This window comes from Miscanthus floridulus, chromosome 5 (genome assembly GCF_019320115.1).
Source record: "Miscanthus floridulus cultivar M001 chromosome 5, ASM1932011v1, whole genome shotgun sequence".
Classification (NCBI taxonomy): domain Eukaryota; kingdom Viridiplantae; phylum Streptophyta; class Magnoliopsida; order Poales; family Poaceae; genus Miscanthus; species Miscanthus floridulus.
The window spans coordinates 141935340-141953592 of record NC_089584.1 but is presented as its reverse complement, the minus strand read 5'-3'; the positions used below and the strand labels follow the sequence as shown (position 1 = coordinate 141953592).

The following is an 18253-nucleotide window of genomic DNA, read 5'->3' as shown; positions in this document are numbered from 1 at the left end:
CTATGGTCTGACCTCGGAGTGACTGGAGCATGGGTACGACTAGAGCGGTGAAGCTATGGCCGAGGTGCCTACTCTGTCTCCTTGGCCTACTCTCCCTCCTGAGTCTGCTCTGCTAGTTATGGCTCCTACTGTGACTCCCCTTGAGGTTGACTCTCATCCAAGATAACTCGCCGTCCTGCAACCATGATAGTCCTAGCTGGACCACCATGACGGCGCTCAACCTGCTCTAGTGCAGCCCTCGTAGATGGAAAGAGCTGATCTACGATCTAGACTCCACTCCTAGCACCTCCTGCCTCTGCACACTCTGTTGCTACTACAACTGCGACTGCTCTAGCTATATCTGCATCTAGATACTTCTGCTTCTTTGTTGCAAGCTTCTTCATCGCCTTGCCTTTTGGATCTGTAGGCAAGCGAGGCGGGGGTCTCGGATCCTCATCACGGGGACCTTCTCCGACATTCTTCACGCGAGCCATCTGATGAAGCTAAAAGGAACAACGGCCCTAACAAGAATCAACTGCCAACTATCACTTCCGAGGCTTGGCCTCGATCCGTACTCACGAGTTTGGCCCCTGAGTTGGCTGACAACTGCAAATAGGACCTCAACGACACCGACTCGCTGCACGATAGAATAGAGGGTATACAAATAATTTTAATTATTCATCTAGAGATACAAAACCCTAAGAAAGCAAGCAATTAGGTGCGAAATTAAAACCGAGGGCTTGCTACCTGACGAACCGGCGATCCAAAAAGCAGGGAAATGACACACGGGGAACCACCAGGGATTTTAGGGTTAGGGTTTTAATGAAGCGCAGTGAATCGATGGCTAGGGTTTGCGGTGCTGAAACAGAGCAGGGCCATGGTAGTGCTGGGCATGGCGGTGCTAGAGAGCGCAGGCAGGGCACGGCGCAGTAGGGCACGGTGGTGGTGGCGCGAGCAATGGCGGCGCGGCAGAGGGAGGTGGTGGCGGTGCACGGCGCGGGCAGCGGCAGCACGGCAAGGCGCGGCTGCAGGCAGGGGAGGCGCAAGTGGTGGTGTGGGAGAAGATGCGGAATAGGGATACACGCGTGGAGATTTATAGTGGCCCCCACGTAGTAGAAAAGGAAACGGAGAAAAGAGTTGGAATCCCGCATGATTTCTAATGACCGGATGCTCCGGTGGCAGTGACCTGACGCTGCCACCCAGTGTTCGATCGCTTCCAGAGATGTCCAAAACCCCTGGAATCACGACCGAACGCATCCGGTGAACACCGACCGGACACAGCTAGAGTTCGGTGCAAGCTGCCTTCATCGTCTTCGATCGACCGGACACTAGATCACCATCTGACCGGACGCTGGGAAAACACTGTTTCAGCGTCCGGTCACTCCTTCTCAGTAGCAGTTCACCTCCTATGAACTGACCCGACGCTGGACTTCAGAGTCCAGTGCAGCGTCCGGTCACTCTTTTTCCAGCAAATCTTCAAAGTCCTTCGTGCTGCCTGTTCCCAATCAAGTCCCAACTCTAATAAGATCCAAATAAACACCAATTGAGACTGATGTGAGTGACCTCTCTCAAACCCTCTAATTTTTTCAAAATATTTTGCCTTAGGCTATAATCTTTTTTAAGAAAATAGGCAATAAGAGGGCAATTGAAGATAAACGACAAAGCAACATTCATGCATATGCAATGCAATACTTGAAATTAAATCTAATTGCTTGTCAAGTTTGATCCAAGGTTAAGCTTCTTCACACGCTTTACGGCGGTTATCTTAACCATGTTAGACAAGCCCTATATGCATTACCAAAAATTAAACATGTTGTATATTACAATGCAATGCAAGGGACAACACAAGCTCATTTTTAGTGAAGTTACTAAAATCAAAAACATTGAGCTCATTCCGCAATCTACAAAATATTGCCTTATCTAGAGGTTTAGTGAAGATATCCGCTAATTGATCTTCGGTCCTTACACCTTCTAGTGAAATATCATTCTTTGCAATATGATCTCTAAGAAAGTGATGATGGATATCTATGCGCTTGGTGCGAGAGTGTTGAACTGGATTATTTGCAAGTTTTACCGCACTTTCATTGTCATACAAAAGAGGTGCTTTTTCTAGAACTACACCATAGTCTAGCAAAGTTTGTTTCATATAAAGTATTTGTGTACAACAAGCACCCGCGGTAATGTATTCCGCTTCGGCGGTGGACAAAGCCACACTATTTTGTTTCTTAGAGGACCAAGACACAAGTGATCTACCAAGCAAATGGCACCCTCTGGATGTGCTTTTTCTATCAACTTTGCAATTGGCATAATCCGAATCAGAATAGCCAACTAATTCAAATATAGCTCCTTTGGGATACCAAAGGCCAATGCTTGGTGTGTGCTTAAGATACCTAAGGATTCTTTTAACGGCAATCAAATGAGTTTCCTTAGGATTAGCTTGAAATCTAGCACACATACACACGCTAAACATGATGTCGGGCCTAGATGCGGTTAAATATAACAAGCTACCAATCATAGAGCGGTAGAGAGTTTGATCAGCCGTGTTACCTCCCTCATCTAGGTCGAGATGTCCATTAGTTGGCATTGGTGTCTTAAGTGGCTTACATTCATCCATCTTGAATCTCTTGAGAAGATCATTTGTATATTTCTCTTGAGAGATGAAAATCCCTTCTCTCATTTGCTTGACTTGAAAACCAAGAAAGAATGTAAGCTCTCCAATCATTGACATCTCGAACTCCTTTGACATCAATTCACCAAACTCTTTACAAGAATCTTCATTTGATGATCCAAAGATGATATCATCAACATACACTTGACAAATGAAGATGTGCCCATCAAGCTTCTTGGTGAATAGTGTGGTGTCGATCTTCCCAATGGTGAAGCCCTTCTCAATGAGGAAGTCCCGAAGACGCTCATACCAAGCTCCTGGGGCTTGCTTAAGCCTATATAACGCCTTGGACAACCTATAAACATTATTAGGATATCTAGGGTCTTCAAACCTAGGAGGTTGATCAACATAGACTAGTTCATTAATAAAGGCATTTCAGAATGCACTTTTCACTTCCATTTGATATAGTTTCATGTCATGATGTGATGCATATGTAAGAAGGATATGAATGACTTCTAGTCTTGCAACTGATGCAAAGGTCTCTCCAAAATCCAAACCTTCAACTTGAGAGAACCCCTTTGCAACTAGTCTTGCCTTGTTCCTTACAACAACGCCTTGATCATCTTGCTTGTTGCGGAACACCCACTTTGTTTCAATGACTCTTGCACCTTTTGGTCGCTCTTCAAGAGTCCAAACTTCATTGTGAGTGAAGTTGTTCAACTCTTCATGCATGGCATTTACCCAATCTGGATCTTGAAGAGCTTCTTCTACCTTAGTAGGCTCATAGCAAGAGACAAAAGAGTGATGAGCAATAAATGAAGCAAGTTTTTGTGAGCGAGTCATTACACCCTTTGATGGACACCCTATGATGAGATCTTGTGGATGATCTTGTAGTAGAGGTGTATTTCTTCTATTGACCACTTGAGGAGGAGGTTGTGGAGCATCAATATCTTGTGCTTGTACCACCATTTGATCATGGGAGACATGAGTATCTTTATTTTCTACTCTCTTATCTTTATCACCATCTTGTGGCACACTTGATGAAGAAGGTTGATCAATCACTTGTACATCATCTTCATCATCTTTAGGCTTGATGTCTCCAACCAGAATGTTCTTCATAGCCTTCCTCAATGGTTCATCACCTACATCATCAAGATTCTCATGTGCTCCTTGGAAGCCGTTAGATTCATCAAATTCCACATCATATGTTTCTTCAACCAAGCCAGTGGCATGATTAAATACTCTATATGATTTGGATTTTGATGAGTAACCAACAAGAAAACCAATATCACAACGTCTTTGAAACTTCCCTAGGTGTTGCCGCTTCTTGTAGATGTAGCATTTGCAACCAAACACCCTAAAGAAAGAGACGTCCGGCTTCTTCCCATTGAGCAGCTCATAAGGTGTCTTACCAAGGAACTTTTGAAGGAATAGATGGTTAGATGCATAGCATGCGGTGTTGATAGCTTCCACCCATAGAGCTTCGGGGGTGTTGTACTCATCTAGCATTGTTCTTGCAAGAGTGATCAATGCCCGGTTCTTTCTCTTAACTACACCATTTTGTTGAGGAGTATATGTTGCGAAGACCTCATGCTTGATCCCAATAGGCTTCTATGTTTGTGTTGTCAAATTCTTTCCCATTATCACTTCTAATCTTCTTGAGCTTCACTTCAAATTCATTTTATGCTCTCTTGGCAAACTTTTTGAAGCAAGATGCAACTTTGGATTTGTCATGAAGGAAGAATACCCATGTGTATCTTAAATAGTCATCAACAATCACAAGACAATAAAGATTTCCTTCCAAATTCTTGTATGTTGTTGGTCCAAATAAATCCATGTGAAGGAGTTCTAGCACTCTTGTGGTTGACATGAAAGCTTTGGTTGGATGAGTATTTGCAACTTGCTTGCCGGCTTGACATGCACTACAAAGCTTGTCCTTCTCAAACTTTACATCCTTTAACCCTCTCACCAAATCATTCTTCATTAGCTTCTTGAGTGAGCTTATCCCAACATGAGCAAGTCTTCTATGCCATAGCCACCCAAGTATTATTTTGGTGAATAGATATGTCTTCAAGTTAGCATCTTTGGAGGTGAAATCCACTAAATATAGGTTGTTGTATCTAAATTCTTTGAATATCATTTGATCATCATCCTTCTTAGATACAACAACTTCCTTCTCGATGAACAAGCATTAGAAGCCAAGATCACACAATTGTCCAACGGATAGTAAGTTGAAACTCAATGAAGCAACATATAGCACATTTGAGATAGAATGATCATTTGATATTGCCACTTTGCCCAATCCTTTAACCTTACCCTTTGAATTATCTTCAAATGTGATTCTTTCTTGTTCATCTACTTCTTCATCTAGTGAGGTGAACATACGAGGATCACCGATCATATGTTGTATGCAACCACTATCAATAACCCAATAACTTCCATCAGTCTTGTAGTTCACCTACACACAAGAGATCAAGCTTTAGGAACCCAAACTTGTTGAGGGCCCTTCACCTTCTCAACAAGTGACTTAGCAACCTAAATTTTCTTAGGCCTATTCTTGTTTGGAGGACCTAAGAACATCACTTTCATTTTCCCACTAGAATCCTTTCTAAGCATGTAGTGAGCATTGAAGGCAAAGGGTCTAGCATGCTTGGGCAAGGGTTGTGGTGGTGGAGTTTGGCACTCATGAGCAAAGTGGCCTTCTTGTCCACACTCAAAGCATCTCTTTGGCTTTGGCTTTGGCTTTGATTGTTGTTGTTGAACTTGAGCCTTCTTCTCTTTGTTTGCCATGTACCCAATGCCACTTCTATCCATTTTCATGATGGCATTCATTAGAAGCTCACTTTGAAGATACTTACCTCTAGTGAACTTGCTCAATCCAATCTTAAGATGCTCTTTCTCCAACTTGAGCTTCTTGTTTTCTTCCTTGAGAGCATCATTGTTCTTTTCTTCCTTGAGCTTCTTGTTCTTATCTTTGAGCTTCTCATTCTCAAGGATCAAACCATCATCATGAACAATAGTTCTAGCACAATAGGCTTGGTGGTTTTGAGTTCTTCAAGATCTTTCTTGAGCTTTGCATTATCATTCTTGAGCTTGACAAACTCATCATAGTCATCGGCTTGAACCACTTGCTTGCCCTTGCTACTAAAACTTTGCTCAATGCTCTCAATAATCAAGTCATCACATGATGTAGCTATATCAATCTTAACAACATCGTTAGTAGCATCATGTGGCTCATTGGATAAGAATTCTTAAGCAATAACAAGGGTATCATGATTAACCTTAAGAGTGGTATATTCATCTTTTAGCTTGTTATGGCTAGTGATGAGCTCATTGTGTATCCTCTCAAGTTTATCATGTTTATCTTTAAGCTCTTTCTTAGAAGATTTGAGCTCCTTAAGTTTGGATGATATAGCATCATTTGATTCTCTAAGCTCAATACTAGCCTTTTCTGTCATATCACATTTTGCTAAAAGTGAACCATTCTTAGCTTCTAGCTTTTCATTCTTAGCTCTAGTCTTTATAATGATAGTGTATTGTTTTAGCAATCTAGCAAGATCATCATAAGGAGGTGATTCATATTCATCATCATCACTATCGCTATCATCATTACTAGCATGTTCATCACCACTACTATCATCATCATTTGATACCTTGCGTTCACCCTTGGCCATAAGGCATAGGTGTGTAGAGGATGATGGCGGTGGTGGCGGTGAAGATGATGAAGAGTCAATAACAATGGCGGCCATCTTCTCATTGTCACTATCACCATCGGATGACCCACTAGATGAATCAATGTCTGTGAGCCAATCACCGACGATGTATGCCTTTCCACTCTTCTTCTTCTTATGGAAGTCCTTCTTGCCATCTCTCTTCTTGTATGGCTTGTTTTTCTTCTTCTCATCTTGTTCTTCATTGCTTGAGTCATCTTTCTTGCCCTTGTACTTCTTCTTGAACTTGTCTTTCTTGGGCTTGGTGCATTGGTGTGCTAGATGACCAAGTTCTCCACAATTATAGCAATCCATCTCGGAGATTGGCTTCCTTCTAGAGCTAGTGAAAAACTTCTTCTTCTTGCCATCGAACTTGATGCCACTCTTGTTGAGCTTCTTTAGCATCTTGGCGGTTTTTCTCACCATGAGAGCAAGACTTGCATCATCAACTTCATCATCACATGAGCTCTCATACTCAAGTCTTGCTTTGCCCTTCTCTTGGCTAGCTTTGAATGCTAAGTCCTTGTCTTCCTTCTTGGTAGAGGATGAGCCATCTTATGGCATGATGTGCACATACATCTCATAAGCATTGATCTTTCCCAAGATTTGTGTCGGTATAGCGATGGAAAGATCACCTTGATGAAGCTTGGTCACAATATGACCATATTTGTCAATGGGGAGGACACTCAAAATCTTTCTTACAACATCGGATTGTTGCATTTGAGTGAGTCCAAGCCCATTGACTTCCTCTACAAGAACATTCAAACGTGAGTACATCTCATTTGCACATTCTTTAGGAAGCATCTCAAAAGAGTTAAGCTTTTTCATGACAAGATGATAGCGTTCCTCACACTCACTCTTTGTTCCCTCATGGAGCGCACAAACGTTCGACCATAGTGCATGGGCGTCTTTGTGGTTCCTCACCTGATTAAACACATCTTTGCAAAGGCCTCTAAAGATGGTGTTTCAAGCCTTTGCATTCCATTTCTCGTAATTCACCTTATCGCCTTGTAGGTTTGTAGCATTCTGAGGTTTTGGGAAGCCTTGTGAGGCGGCTCTAAGTATTCCAACATCTAGAGCTTCTAAGTATGCCTCCATGCAAATTTTCCAATATGAAAAGTCATCCCCCTCAAAGATAGGAGGAGGTCCATCCTCGTGAGACATCTTTCTCTAGGCGGTTAAGCCTAAATACGTGAGCACGAGGCTCTAATACCAATTGAAAGAATCAAGATGCCCAAGAGGGGGGTGAATTGGGCTAATTCTAAATTTCTTTGCAATAATTAAATCTTACGATTAGCCCAATTAACCCCTTGTGCCTAGAAAGTGTTTCTAATGTTCTACCACACAAAAGTCTTGCAACCTAAGTTCCAATCCAACTCTAGCATGGCAATTCTATGAATGTAAAGACAAGTATTGAATTACTCAAAGTAAATGCTCAAAGTAAAGAGAGAAGGAGGAACGTGGCGATGTTTTGCCGAGGTATCGGAGAGTCGCCACTCCCCACTAGTCCTCATTGGAGCACCCGCGCAAGGGTGTAGCTCCCCCTTGATCCACGCAAGGATCAAGTGCTCTCTATGGGTTGATTCTTCGACACTTCGTCGTAGTGAATCACCCACAACCTCTCACAACTTGAGTTGGGTCATCGACAAGCTTCGTCGGATGATCGCCAAGCTCCCAATCACCACCAAGCCGTCTAGGTGATGGCGATCACCAAGAGTAACAAGCACGAACTCTCACTTGACCACGACAAGCCTAATGAGAAGGGTGGATGCACACTTTGCTACTCTTGATCTCATTAATGAGGGCTCTCTTTGGGATTCTCAAATCTCAATCACCTCACTAGGACCTTGCTCTTCTTGGCACTCACAAAGATGTTTCTCAGCTGTTGGAATAAGCAAAAGTACCCACACACACGAATGGAGGAAGTATTTATAACATGGGCTGAAAAACGAACCGTTATGTGCCTCTGTGGGGTGACCGAACGCTCCGGTCATGTTGACCGGACGCTCTGGTCAGTTCACCCTGAATTCCAGTGATCAAATGGTAACTGGACATTGGACAGCGTCCGATCAGCACTGACCGGATGCGTCCGGTCGTGATTTTCCCTCTCTGGAACCTTACTGTAGTTGATCGGACGCTGGCCCTCACCATCCGGTCACTTCACCTCTCAGTGTCCGGTCACTTCCAGATGACTTCACCTTGATCAAATGAACTGACCAGACTCTGCGCCAGCATCTGGTCACATCGAAGCCAGCGTCCGGTCAGCATTTGACCCTCCATTCACTTCTAACTTTTGATCAAACATGAATGAAGATTGCTCCAATGGATCTAAGGGCTTTTTAGGAGCTACCTAGTGCTAGGTTTAGCAAGTGTGCACCACACCTAACTCACTAGACTCACCTAGGTCAAACTACCCGTCCATACCCTCCTTAATAGTACGGCCAAAGGAAAAACAAAGTCCTAAACTACTCTAAGTGTCTCTTCAACTCCAATCGACACTTAGAACTAGTCCATCCTTAACCTTGTCGTCCATCCTTTGAAAACCAAAACGATTTCCATCGTAGGGGCATGACCACCATGATAGCCCAATCGATCTCCATTACCATGACCTAACTTATTTGCCTCTGCAAAATATACGTTAGTCATAGTAATCACGTATTGTCATTAATCACCAAAACCCAACTAGGAGCCTAGATGCTTTCAGCTCTATGGCCCGCTCTACAACCTCATCTCTCGACAGAGCTTCCGATCACTCTCGGGTGACATCGGTGTCCCCCTTAAAGTCAAAGCCCACATGGGCCCTCTCCTTGCAGGGTTGGATGCGGCGCATTATGAAGCTCGCCGCTACCAATCCACTGTTGGGCTTTACGTCCTTTATTAGGCTAAGGAGCTCCCTCACTTGCTCCATGTCAGCACTGTTTGGCCTCTCCGACCAGCTTTTTTGGCTCTCCGGGATGTAGTCGGCATCGCTATAGATGGTAGACTAGCTCTGCTTCATGTAGAACCACCTGGCGTTCCACCCTTTCGGCGACGTATTCAACGGCACAGTAAGGTACTCGTCTGCCACTCCTTCACGCAGCTGAAGATATACTCCGCCGACCACCTTGGAACCGTTGTTGCCTTTCTTCTTCAGCCAGAACAAGTGTCTGAAGAGGTTGAAATGTAGAAGAATCCCCAAATATGCTTCGTAGAAGTGGATAAAGATCGAGATGTTCAAGATGGTGTTTGGGTGGAGATTGCACAGACTAAGTGCCCAGAACTCCAACAGATCCCTCAAAAAATGATGAACAGGAAATCCCAATCCTCACCAGAAATAATCCTCAAACACTACTACTTTATCAGTGTGAGGCATTGGGAAGGGCTCACCACTGGCTGGCCGCCATCTGGCGGTGACGCGGTCAGGAAGAACGCCCGCCTCTACCAATCGGTCGAGCTTCGCTTCACCCGTGCGTGACAGTACCCACTCTTCATCATGGCTGGCTCCGACACCCACCTTCTTTGGGTTCACAGCTCCCCTCTTTGGCGCCATCTCTCAGATCTAGGTGGGGACTGGTGGCGGAAGCAGGTGTAGATGTGAATCTAGAAATGCGACGGTTGAGGAGGAAGATGAAATGGCAAAGGAGCAAAGGTATGAGCGTGGGGTGCGGCGGCGCAAGTTATAAAGCACTCCCCCACCTTTTCGCATTCGAGGGTTTTTGGGAAACTGCTCCCACGATTGGCGCTTCTCCGAATTCTCCGCGACAGCAAGGTGGGCCGTTACTTGGGCTTTTGCGCAACCGCGGTCTGTATCGCCGATTTTTCTCTGCAATTTGCTACGGCTCATCGAATATTCGCCTACTTCTCCGCCAACCGTTACGACTCAGTAATTACTACTGTACAGCTATTACTCCGGTGTTTTCTCCGCGATTCTATTTTCTCTAAGTTGACTGATGTTTCTGACCCTGACACCACGTGACCATGTCACCTACTATCAGGCTCGGGGACTAAGTGGGCACACTTCACCTTGTGGTGAATGTGCTTTTTGGGGCTATGCCCTGGGACTGGCTGCCTGCTCAGCTGGTCTTCTATTTTTCTTCTACTTTGGACCCTGGCACTACATGACTACGTCATCTACTGTCAGGCTCGGGGACTAAGTGGGCACACTTTACCTCGCGGTGAATGTGTTTGCTTTATTCTGGAAGACTCCGCGTCTCTTGAAGCTGAAGAAGACTATCTCATTTTCTTGTGATCGGACTCTAAGTGGGCACACTTGGTCCACTGTGAAGAAATTTTTTGATTCTGAACATGAGCTCCTTACACCCTTATGGCAAGCCATACTTGGGTTATACTGCTCGGCTATAGTTCATGCTGCTCAGCTACGGTTCACGATGCTCGGCGATGGTTCACGCTGCTCGGCAACCGCTCTCAACTGCTCGACAACTCATCACGGTGGTCGGGCCATGAGTTTGACTGCTCGGCTTTGTTCGCACCTGCTCGGAGAAGCTCAAGACGGCGTTGCACAACGGGTACAAGGCGCTCGGGGACTAGCTGTGGGGGGGTATGACCCCGGATACCCATGGCAGACCACATGGGCTGTGCCCCAGGGGTGGCCCAGCCCACAAGACGAAGCCTTGTGGAGCACGACTCTGCTCGGCGCCTCCCGCAAGACACCGGGAAGATATCCTGAAGATACTACGAGATCTGTTAGGATACGTATGATCCCAAGATTCCTGTAATCTGTTATTACTTTTCGGTTATCTCTCAGATCTAACCAACTTGTAACCCTGCCCTCGGACTATATAAGGCGGGCAGGGACCCCCTCCAAACTCATACAATATCATACGATAGCTAATACAAATCAACATACCACGGGAGTAGGGTATTACGTCATACTGACGGCCTGAATCTGTCTAACTCGTGTGTCTCTGTTGCCTTCTTGTTCTTCATCATACGCTTCTCTGCCGATAAATCTACCTTCGTGAGATACCTCTCGGAGGACTATCGACGATATTACACGTGTCATGCTCGTGTCGGGCTAAAAAAGCGTGCTTCGTGTCGGACCGTGGTGCCTCAGACTGCATGGACATTTATAGTCTATCCACAATGAGATGTTGTACTCTCTCTGCCAAAATCGTTATGGGATGCGTGCAAGTCAAATTTTCTCGACTTTGACTAGGTTTGTAGAAAATACGTGCAATATTTATATATCTAAATAAGTTTATTATAAAAAAAGTCGAACCGCGGGGATAGCATGTGATACTTTCAAATAAGTTTATAATGAAAGTATATTCAACTATCTATATAATAATACTAATTATGTATTATAAATATTAATTTTTTTTATATATTTGGACAAAGCTAAAAGTCGTTGACTTCTCAAAAAGTGAGAATAACATCTATTTTAGGACGGAAGAATACGAAGTTGTTTGATGCAGCACTGTCACACATATTTTTTTTCCCTATGGACTGGTCTTCTCCAATAATGAATCGATTCACTAGGAAAATGATGACACCCATGTGAGCAATACTTTGATTCGACTCCTTGATCTCTAGTGGTCTAAATCGATTCATGCAAATAAAAAACAAAGCAACAGTGCAAAAAAACACATTTCTGGATATGCCTCTGTAGACAAGAATCAAGTATAAAAAATAATACTTTCTCCGTTGTAAATTATATGATGTTTTACCTTTTTAAGTTGCTATATATTTAGATTTACACTTTGTTTAGATATATAATAAAATGATATATTAAGAAAAGCTAAAATATCTTATAATTTAGACAAGGAAGTACAATGTACTACAATGCACATGTAAGGATGAGGAAGAACAACCCCTAACTAAACAATTCAGCTCCATAAAAAACAAGACAATCAAGCACTACAAAATAGCATGTTAATAGAGTAATAGAGTACAGTAATCATTTTTACGTTTATATCGTCTTGGAAATAATATTTCACATCTTTTTGACACCTAAAATTGCGTGCTAGAAATAGCATGCCCCCAACTCAAAACCAGGGGCGTGAAACTCACACAAAAATATTCCCTACCCATAAATAGGAAGGCCGACGATTACGCATATGCATGGCACCTCGGTAATTTGGGCCCAATTGTCCGCACATTGCGGTAATTGTATATACACCAGTTTAAAAGCCCGCGAGACCCGCTCCAAGCTCCCCCCCGTGTCCAACGCCTCTCCTCCCCCGTCCCCGACTCCCCGCGCGCGACCCAACCCGGCCATAAGACGCCACCTCCCCGCATCTACCGCCACCTTATCGCGTCGCCTCCAACCCCGACGCGAGCCAGGCACCTACCTACTGCGGCGGCCCAGCGAGATGGACGGCCGGCGGCCGGAGATGCGGCGGACGATGACGCTGTCCGAGCAGCTGTCCACGCCCGACCCGGCCATCCGCGACTTCCTCAAGATCCCCCACGACGCCGACGTCGGCAACGGAGATAGCCCCTCGGCGGTGGACGCGCAGGGGTCCGGCGGCGGCGGCGGCGACAGGACGACCGGTTGGAAGCCGCTGCGGGACCGGCTCCGGCTCCGGCGCGCGGTGGGCGCCTGGCAGAAGCCTAAGCCTGGCGCGGCCGCGGCCCACGCCCCGACGAACAGCGGCGACCTCAGCAACATCAGCAGCGCCAACAATCGCAGCAACAAGTACAACTACAACCCCGGCGAGGCGGCGGCGGCGTTCTCCCGCACCTTCTCCCGCGCGCCGTCGCTCCGCGCGCCCTCGCTTAAGGCGACGCCCACGTTCTCGCGCGTCGTGTCCACCCGGGCCGGCCCCGCCGCCTCCCGCTCCAGCTCCAGGCGCCCCGCGACGCACGACTTCCGCGACGTCGAAGAGCGACGCCACGACGACGACGGGGAAGAGGAAGAGGACGATGACGAGGAGGAGGACGAGGACGAGGAGGAGGAAGAGAAGGAGGCCCCCGCGGCGCAAATGTCTCTGATGGCGCTGCTGGGGGCGACGGACGAGTGGGACGACGACGAAGACGAGGAGGATGGCGGCGGCGGCGCGCGCAAGAAAGGCGAGGGCGACGACGACGAGGACGACGGCGAGGGGCGGGAGGAGGAGATGGTGCACGTGTGCTGCGTGTGCATGGTGCGGCACAAGGGCGCGGCCTTCATCCCCTGCGGCCACACCTTCTGCCGCCTCTGCTCCCGCGAGCTCTGGGTCAGCCGCGGCAACTGCCCGCTCTGCAACGGCTTCATCCAGGAGATCCTCGACATCTTCTGACGGATCGAGCTCGCCGCTTGAACTGTTCATTTATCAACAACTAGGCCCTCCACGTACGTCCATGGCATCATCGCCGTCGATCACCATCTTCTTGCTCTGCTTCCTATCCTAGACGAGGATGTGAGTGGCCGATGCGCCACTCCGGAATCTGGGAAAGGAAACTGAAACTCGTAGATGAATTCGATTTCGAGCTGGCCAACACCATACTCTTACTCTGGTGTTTGCTATACTACATACAGATTTTTGTTTTGGGGATGTCATTGATTGTTCAAGTATGTTACTGTAAGTTGCAATAAAATGGTACAGTATTATGGTAATTACGGCAATTTGCAAGCATAAACTCGTAGATGAATTCGATTTCGAGCTGGCCAACACCAAACTCTGGTGTTTGCTAGTACTACATACAGATTTATTTTGGGGGGGGGGGGGGGGGGGGGGGGAGATGTCATTGATTGTTCAATTATGTTACAGTAAGTTGAAATACAATGGTATAGTATTACGCAATGTGTGTATTTCCGTATAGTATTTCAGAGTGATTGTTAGGTTGACTAACCAGCACCAAGAAAAGAGCGTATGATTCAGAGGAACTTCTGCATCCAACTAACCAGAGTCCAGAGGTCCGGAGCTTTTTTTGTTTAGCCGAGACTCAGGAGCTTGTATTATTGTATCCCAGTTCTCATTTTTCTTAGTTGGACGTTGGAACTGAACTATCAAATTGTTCCTCTCACCATCTGAGGATAACGAAACTTGCATGGTCCAATTTGCAAGCATAATCGTCTCGGCCTTTTGTTTCTGGCCCATCTGGCGTTCACGCGCTTCCGGTATACAAGGACCCGCCCGTTTGGCGGGCTGGCCCGTCTTGTTTTCCGGTCCATCCCGTAGCGGTGGAGCCCATGATATGCAGCCGATTATTTTACTGGATGCTTCTCACCCTGCAATTGTTTCTCACGTTTTCCACTTTCTGTAACCAGGATTGTACGCCGTGTATTTCCCACCGTAGAATGAAACGACCTTTTCTTTTTCTTGCGAGAGTGCAGTGAAACTACTACAATCGATTAACCACGTTATCCCAAAAACTCATATTAACGGAACTCGTTTAAAATCAATCTGGCTTCGCGCGCCGCGCCCATCTGAACTTATCTGAAAAGGGATAAAATGATGGCATTCAGGTTTGGATTTTCCGGTGAAGTATATGAGCGCATGGTCCCTGACGCGCGAAATCCATCCCCGTGCAGATGCCGACTGGCGCTGGCAAGATCGCGGAGCGTGGCGTGGCAAGAACACACGGTACAACACACACAGGGACCACGTCGGCACAAGCGTACACGCCGTGTTAGTCCACTTGTGAGGACAGGTGCAGGCTTCGGAAGCCCGGGCGGCCGGCTGATGGCCAATATCCACGGCGACGGCAGGCACGGAGCGGGCACTGCCAGAGAGAGGGAGAGAGAGAGGAGAGGGTGCAATTAGGGCGCCCGGACACCGGCGCTCTGGTCCAGACGCAGGGACGGACGAAACCACCGGCGGGGCGGCCGCCCCAGCTCCTGCTTCGGCAAACCCAACCCCGCCGTCAGTCCGTGCATCCGTCCGCATGTCTGCCGTGCCGTGCCGCGAGCCCCGCCGGCCACGGCCGAAAGGCGTTGGGGTTCGGGTGGGTACCAAACCCAACACCAACCAACCCAACCCAACCCGTCCGCAAAACCACTCCGCCAGTCCGTCCGCCCCGTCTCTTTCCTTTCCTACCCCCACACAGCAGAGCAGTCAAGCAGAGGCCGGCCGCACTGCACTGGCACACCGCGGCCATGTCAATATAGTAGTGGTAGCGACAGCAGTAGTGTATGCCATGGTACTAGACTGGTAGTGGCACCACCACTTCTACGCCTGCCTATAGTATCCCATCCCCCGTATCCGGCTGGCCTCTCTTCTCCCCCTGCACTGCCGGTGTGTGTGTGGCGACCAGTGGCCGGACGGCGGGGACAGTAGTGCGTACTGCCGTGCTGCGCGCGCCCGTGCGGACCTAACGCGCCCTTTCCGCTGGAGTAAAGCCTCGCCACCTGCCCTGCTATCTGCTCTGCTTGCTCCACCAGCAAGTCAACAAGAGGCAGCGCCGGACCCGGCCGTCCTCGTCGGTCGCTTCGGTTCGATCTCGGCTCAGCTGGCGAAGCCGTGAACAGCAGCGCCATGAGCAGGGAACAGCAGACACCGCCGCCGCCGCGGCGGTTCATGGCCATCCCCTTCGCCTCCGGCTGCCGCTCCCACTCCAGCGTCGACGTCGTCGACACCACGCGCCACGGCAAGAAGCCCCACCCGCAAGGTGAGTGCGCGCGCGCCAATTGGCCAACCGGCAGTTCTTCGCTCGCTTCGCTTCTGTTCTGTTCTTTCGACGGGTGACAAAAGTTGCTGAAGTGTTCTGGCTGCTGTGGCAGGGGCTGAAACAGGGGCGGTGCCAGGCGGCGCGTCGGTGAGGCCGCCGGCCCCGGCAGCGGCGGCGTCTGCGGCGGGGGGCAAGGGGGAGTCGCTGGTGGCGCGGCTCCTGCGCGGGTTCAAGAACCTGTCCCAGATCTTCGCGGTGTACGACGAGGACGAGGACGAGGAGGAGCGGGAGATGGTGATCGGGCTCCCCACGGACGTAAAACACGTGGCACACATCGGATGGGACGGCAGCACCAGCACCACCACCAGCCTCCGCTCCTGGAACCGCGCCGCGGCGCCCCCGCAGCTGCAGGAGCAGTACCCGCTGCCCCAGCCGGCGCTGTCCATGCGGCAGTTCGAGCTCGCCATGGCCGCCCAGGCCGCTGGAGGCGCCACGACCACGAGCGGAGGCGGAGCTGCCCACCGGCGTCACAGCTAGCGTCAGACGGAGCGAGAGGTGGTGGTACACGCCTACCTACGCTACGCCCTTGGTGGTGGGCTCGGCGTCGTCAGACACAAGGCGTCACAGGCCATCGTCCGTTTCTGCCGCCCCATGCGAGCGCCTGGCGTCTGTCCGTCCTCCTCCTCGGCTAGCTCTACCTCCCGTCCGTCAGTCCGTGCTGGTCGTCGCCGTGTCGTCGGAGTTGGTGCGTGCTTCGTTTGCTTGTGCTTTGGCGCCATCGCTGCGGTGCGCTGTACGTAGCCATTTTTCCCCGCCATTACGAAATCTTAATTGCTCGCTTTACACGCAACTCCATGCCATGGGGGTTTAGTGCGTGGCGCCATGGTCGTCACCACCTTTTTGTTTCGTCTCTCGGCTCGCTCGCTCTCTCTCCCTGTCTGTGTACTGTACTGTTCTGCCGCCGCCCCTCGCGCGCTCCCTGTAGGCTGCCGTGCCAACCTGTTGCGGTCGCAGCCGCGCGCGTCGCGACGGCCGGTTGCGCTCTCCCTCCGGCTCCCGTGATCTCGTGCCTTGCCCCGCGCCCGTCCATGTGACGGGTGTGAATGCGCGCGCGTGTGCGTCGTGCACGGCCAATGTTCGCGCGTTCACGGGGCCCAGGGGAGCAGCCGGGCAGGGGATGTAGTGCGGTCGTGTGATCTGTGATCGTGTCGCGGGGGTGGTGTGCTCGCAGCTAGCGCTTGATTTATCCTTTGGGGCGCCTGGATCCACGCACGAACGTACTATGCCGTTTATGGGTGACGTCTCCATGCTCGTGGTGCCAGGCTGGCTGCCTGGTGGTGGTGCAAGCCAAGAATGGCTTCGGAGGTTGATTCTTTTCCCAGACTAGGAATCATTCTTCCTCGCTCCGTTTCCCTGCCTACCTGTCTACGCTCCCGCTCCACGGAAATGTTCATGGCGGTCGGTACACCGGTCCAGTGTGCAGTGTACCCTAGTAGTCGTTTGGCCACTCGGATTGTACGCCTGACTCGTATCCAATATTCCCGTCTCCCGTGGTGGATGGGATCTGAGGAAGCGAACAAACTGCCCTGCCAGGGATTAGTCATCCAGTCTAGGGCGGCGGCCTGGCATCTACCGCGGAAGGCGGAACTGGTTAGAACAGTCTGTGCCTGCCCCTGGCACTGCCGGTAGTGCTGGCTCCTCCTGGGTCCTGGCCCAGCGTGGGTCGCATCGTGCGCGTCGCACTCACTCACAGTATATACGGAGACGGAGTACGGAGTACTCCGCTCTGTGCATGTCCAATTGCGGGCCGTGCCCAGCCCCTGCCACCCGCGTCCGCTCTGTCTGGGTGGGTTGGCTTGGACTCTTGCGCTTCACGTGACCCGATTGCCGATTTGGACGCCTCAACTAATCTATGCCGGCTAGGGCTCAGTCACAGAGTCACAGCCTTCCTCCTCGTTCGGTCGTCGTTGCCGCTTCGTTTCGGATCGCAGGCCACAATATTTGCTAGTGCAACTGTGCAAGCCAGTTGCTACGGCGCACCAACGCTGCAAGGATAATCTGTTGCAAAGATGAAGAAAAGAAGGTCAATCGATCCACGGCATTTTCCAGGGAGGTGTTTCAGCGTCCAATCCGAGCCCTCGCCACCGAGAAGCTGGCCCGGCCGAACGTCACTGTACATTGTTCGTCTGTTCGGTTTCATTTCATGGCCCCCGTACGGACGGACGGACGTGTTCCGTCCCACGCGTCGGCGTTGATGTACTCGGTTGTCGTTGCCGAGTTCCCGTCGCGACGGGAGCCGCGCGCCCGCCGTGGCAGTGGCACGCCCGTGATGGCAACCATCGCCGGATCGGACGAGCCGCCATGCGCGCTGCTGCGTGACTGACTCCGGGACGGACGGCCACTCAATGCGCCTCCCGTCCCGGGT

At 49.5% G+C, this 18253-nt stretch overlaps 2 protein-coding genes across 2 annotated transcripts; both read left to right on the top strand.

The window, feature by feature from the left end:
* Positions 1–12465: 12465 nt before the first annotated feature.
* On the top strand, positions 12466–13860 carry LOC136453915 (uncharacterized). Its single transcript, XM_066454467.1, has one exon. The coding sequence runs from the start codon at positions 12609–12611 to the stop codon at positions 13515–13517; it is 909 nt and encodes a 302-aa protein (XP_066310564.1). The 5' UTR covers positions 12466–12608; the 3' UTR covers positions 13518–13860.
* Positions 13861–15345: 1485 nt separating this feature from the next.
* LOC136453914 (CRIB domain-containing protein RIC4-like) lies at positions 15346–16701 on the top strand. Its single transcript, XM_066454466.1, has 2 exons — positions 15346–15828; positions 15941–16701. Exons 1-2 carry the CDS (start codon positions 15696–15698, stop codon positions 16363–16365), a joined length of 558 nt encoding a protein of 185 aa, XP_066310563.1. The 5' UTR covers positions 15346–15695; the 3' UTR covers positions 16366–16701.
* The last annotated feature ends 1552 nt before the right edge of the window (positions 16702–18253 follow it).

What these genes read in the sequence shown, in the direction of transcription:
- LOC136453915 (XM_066454467.1), top strand. Translation starts at nt 12,609, where the DNA reads ATGGACGGCCGGCGGCCGGAGATGCGGCGGACGATGACGCTGTCCGAG.
- LOC136453914 (XM_066454466.1), top strand. Translation starts at nt 15,696, where the DNA reads ATGAGCAGGGAACAGCAGACACCGCCGCCGCCGCGGCGGTTCATGGCC. An exon ending in CAAGAAGCCCCACCCGCAAG is followed by an intron (nt 15,829 to 15,940) that starts GTGAGTGCGCGC and finishes CTGCTGTGGCAG; the next exon opens with GGGCTGAAACAGGGGCGGTG.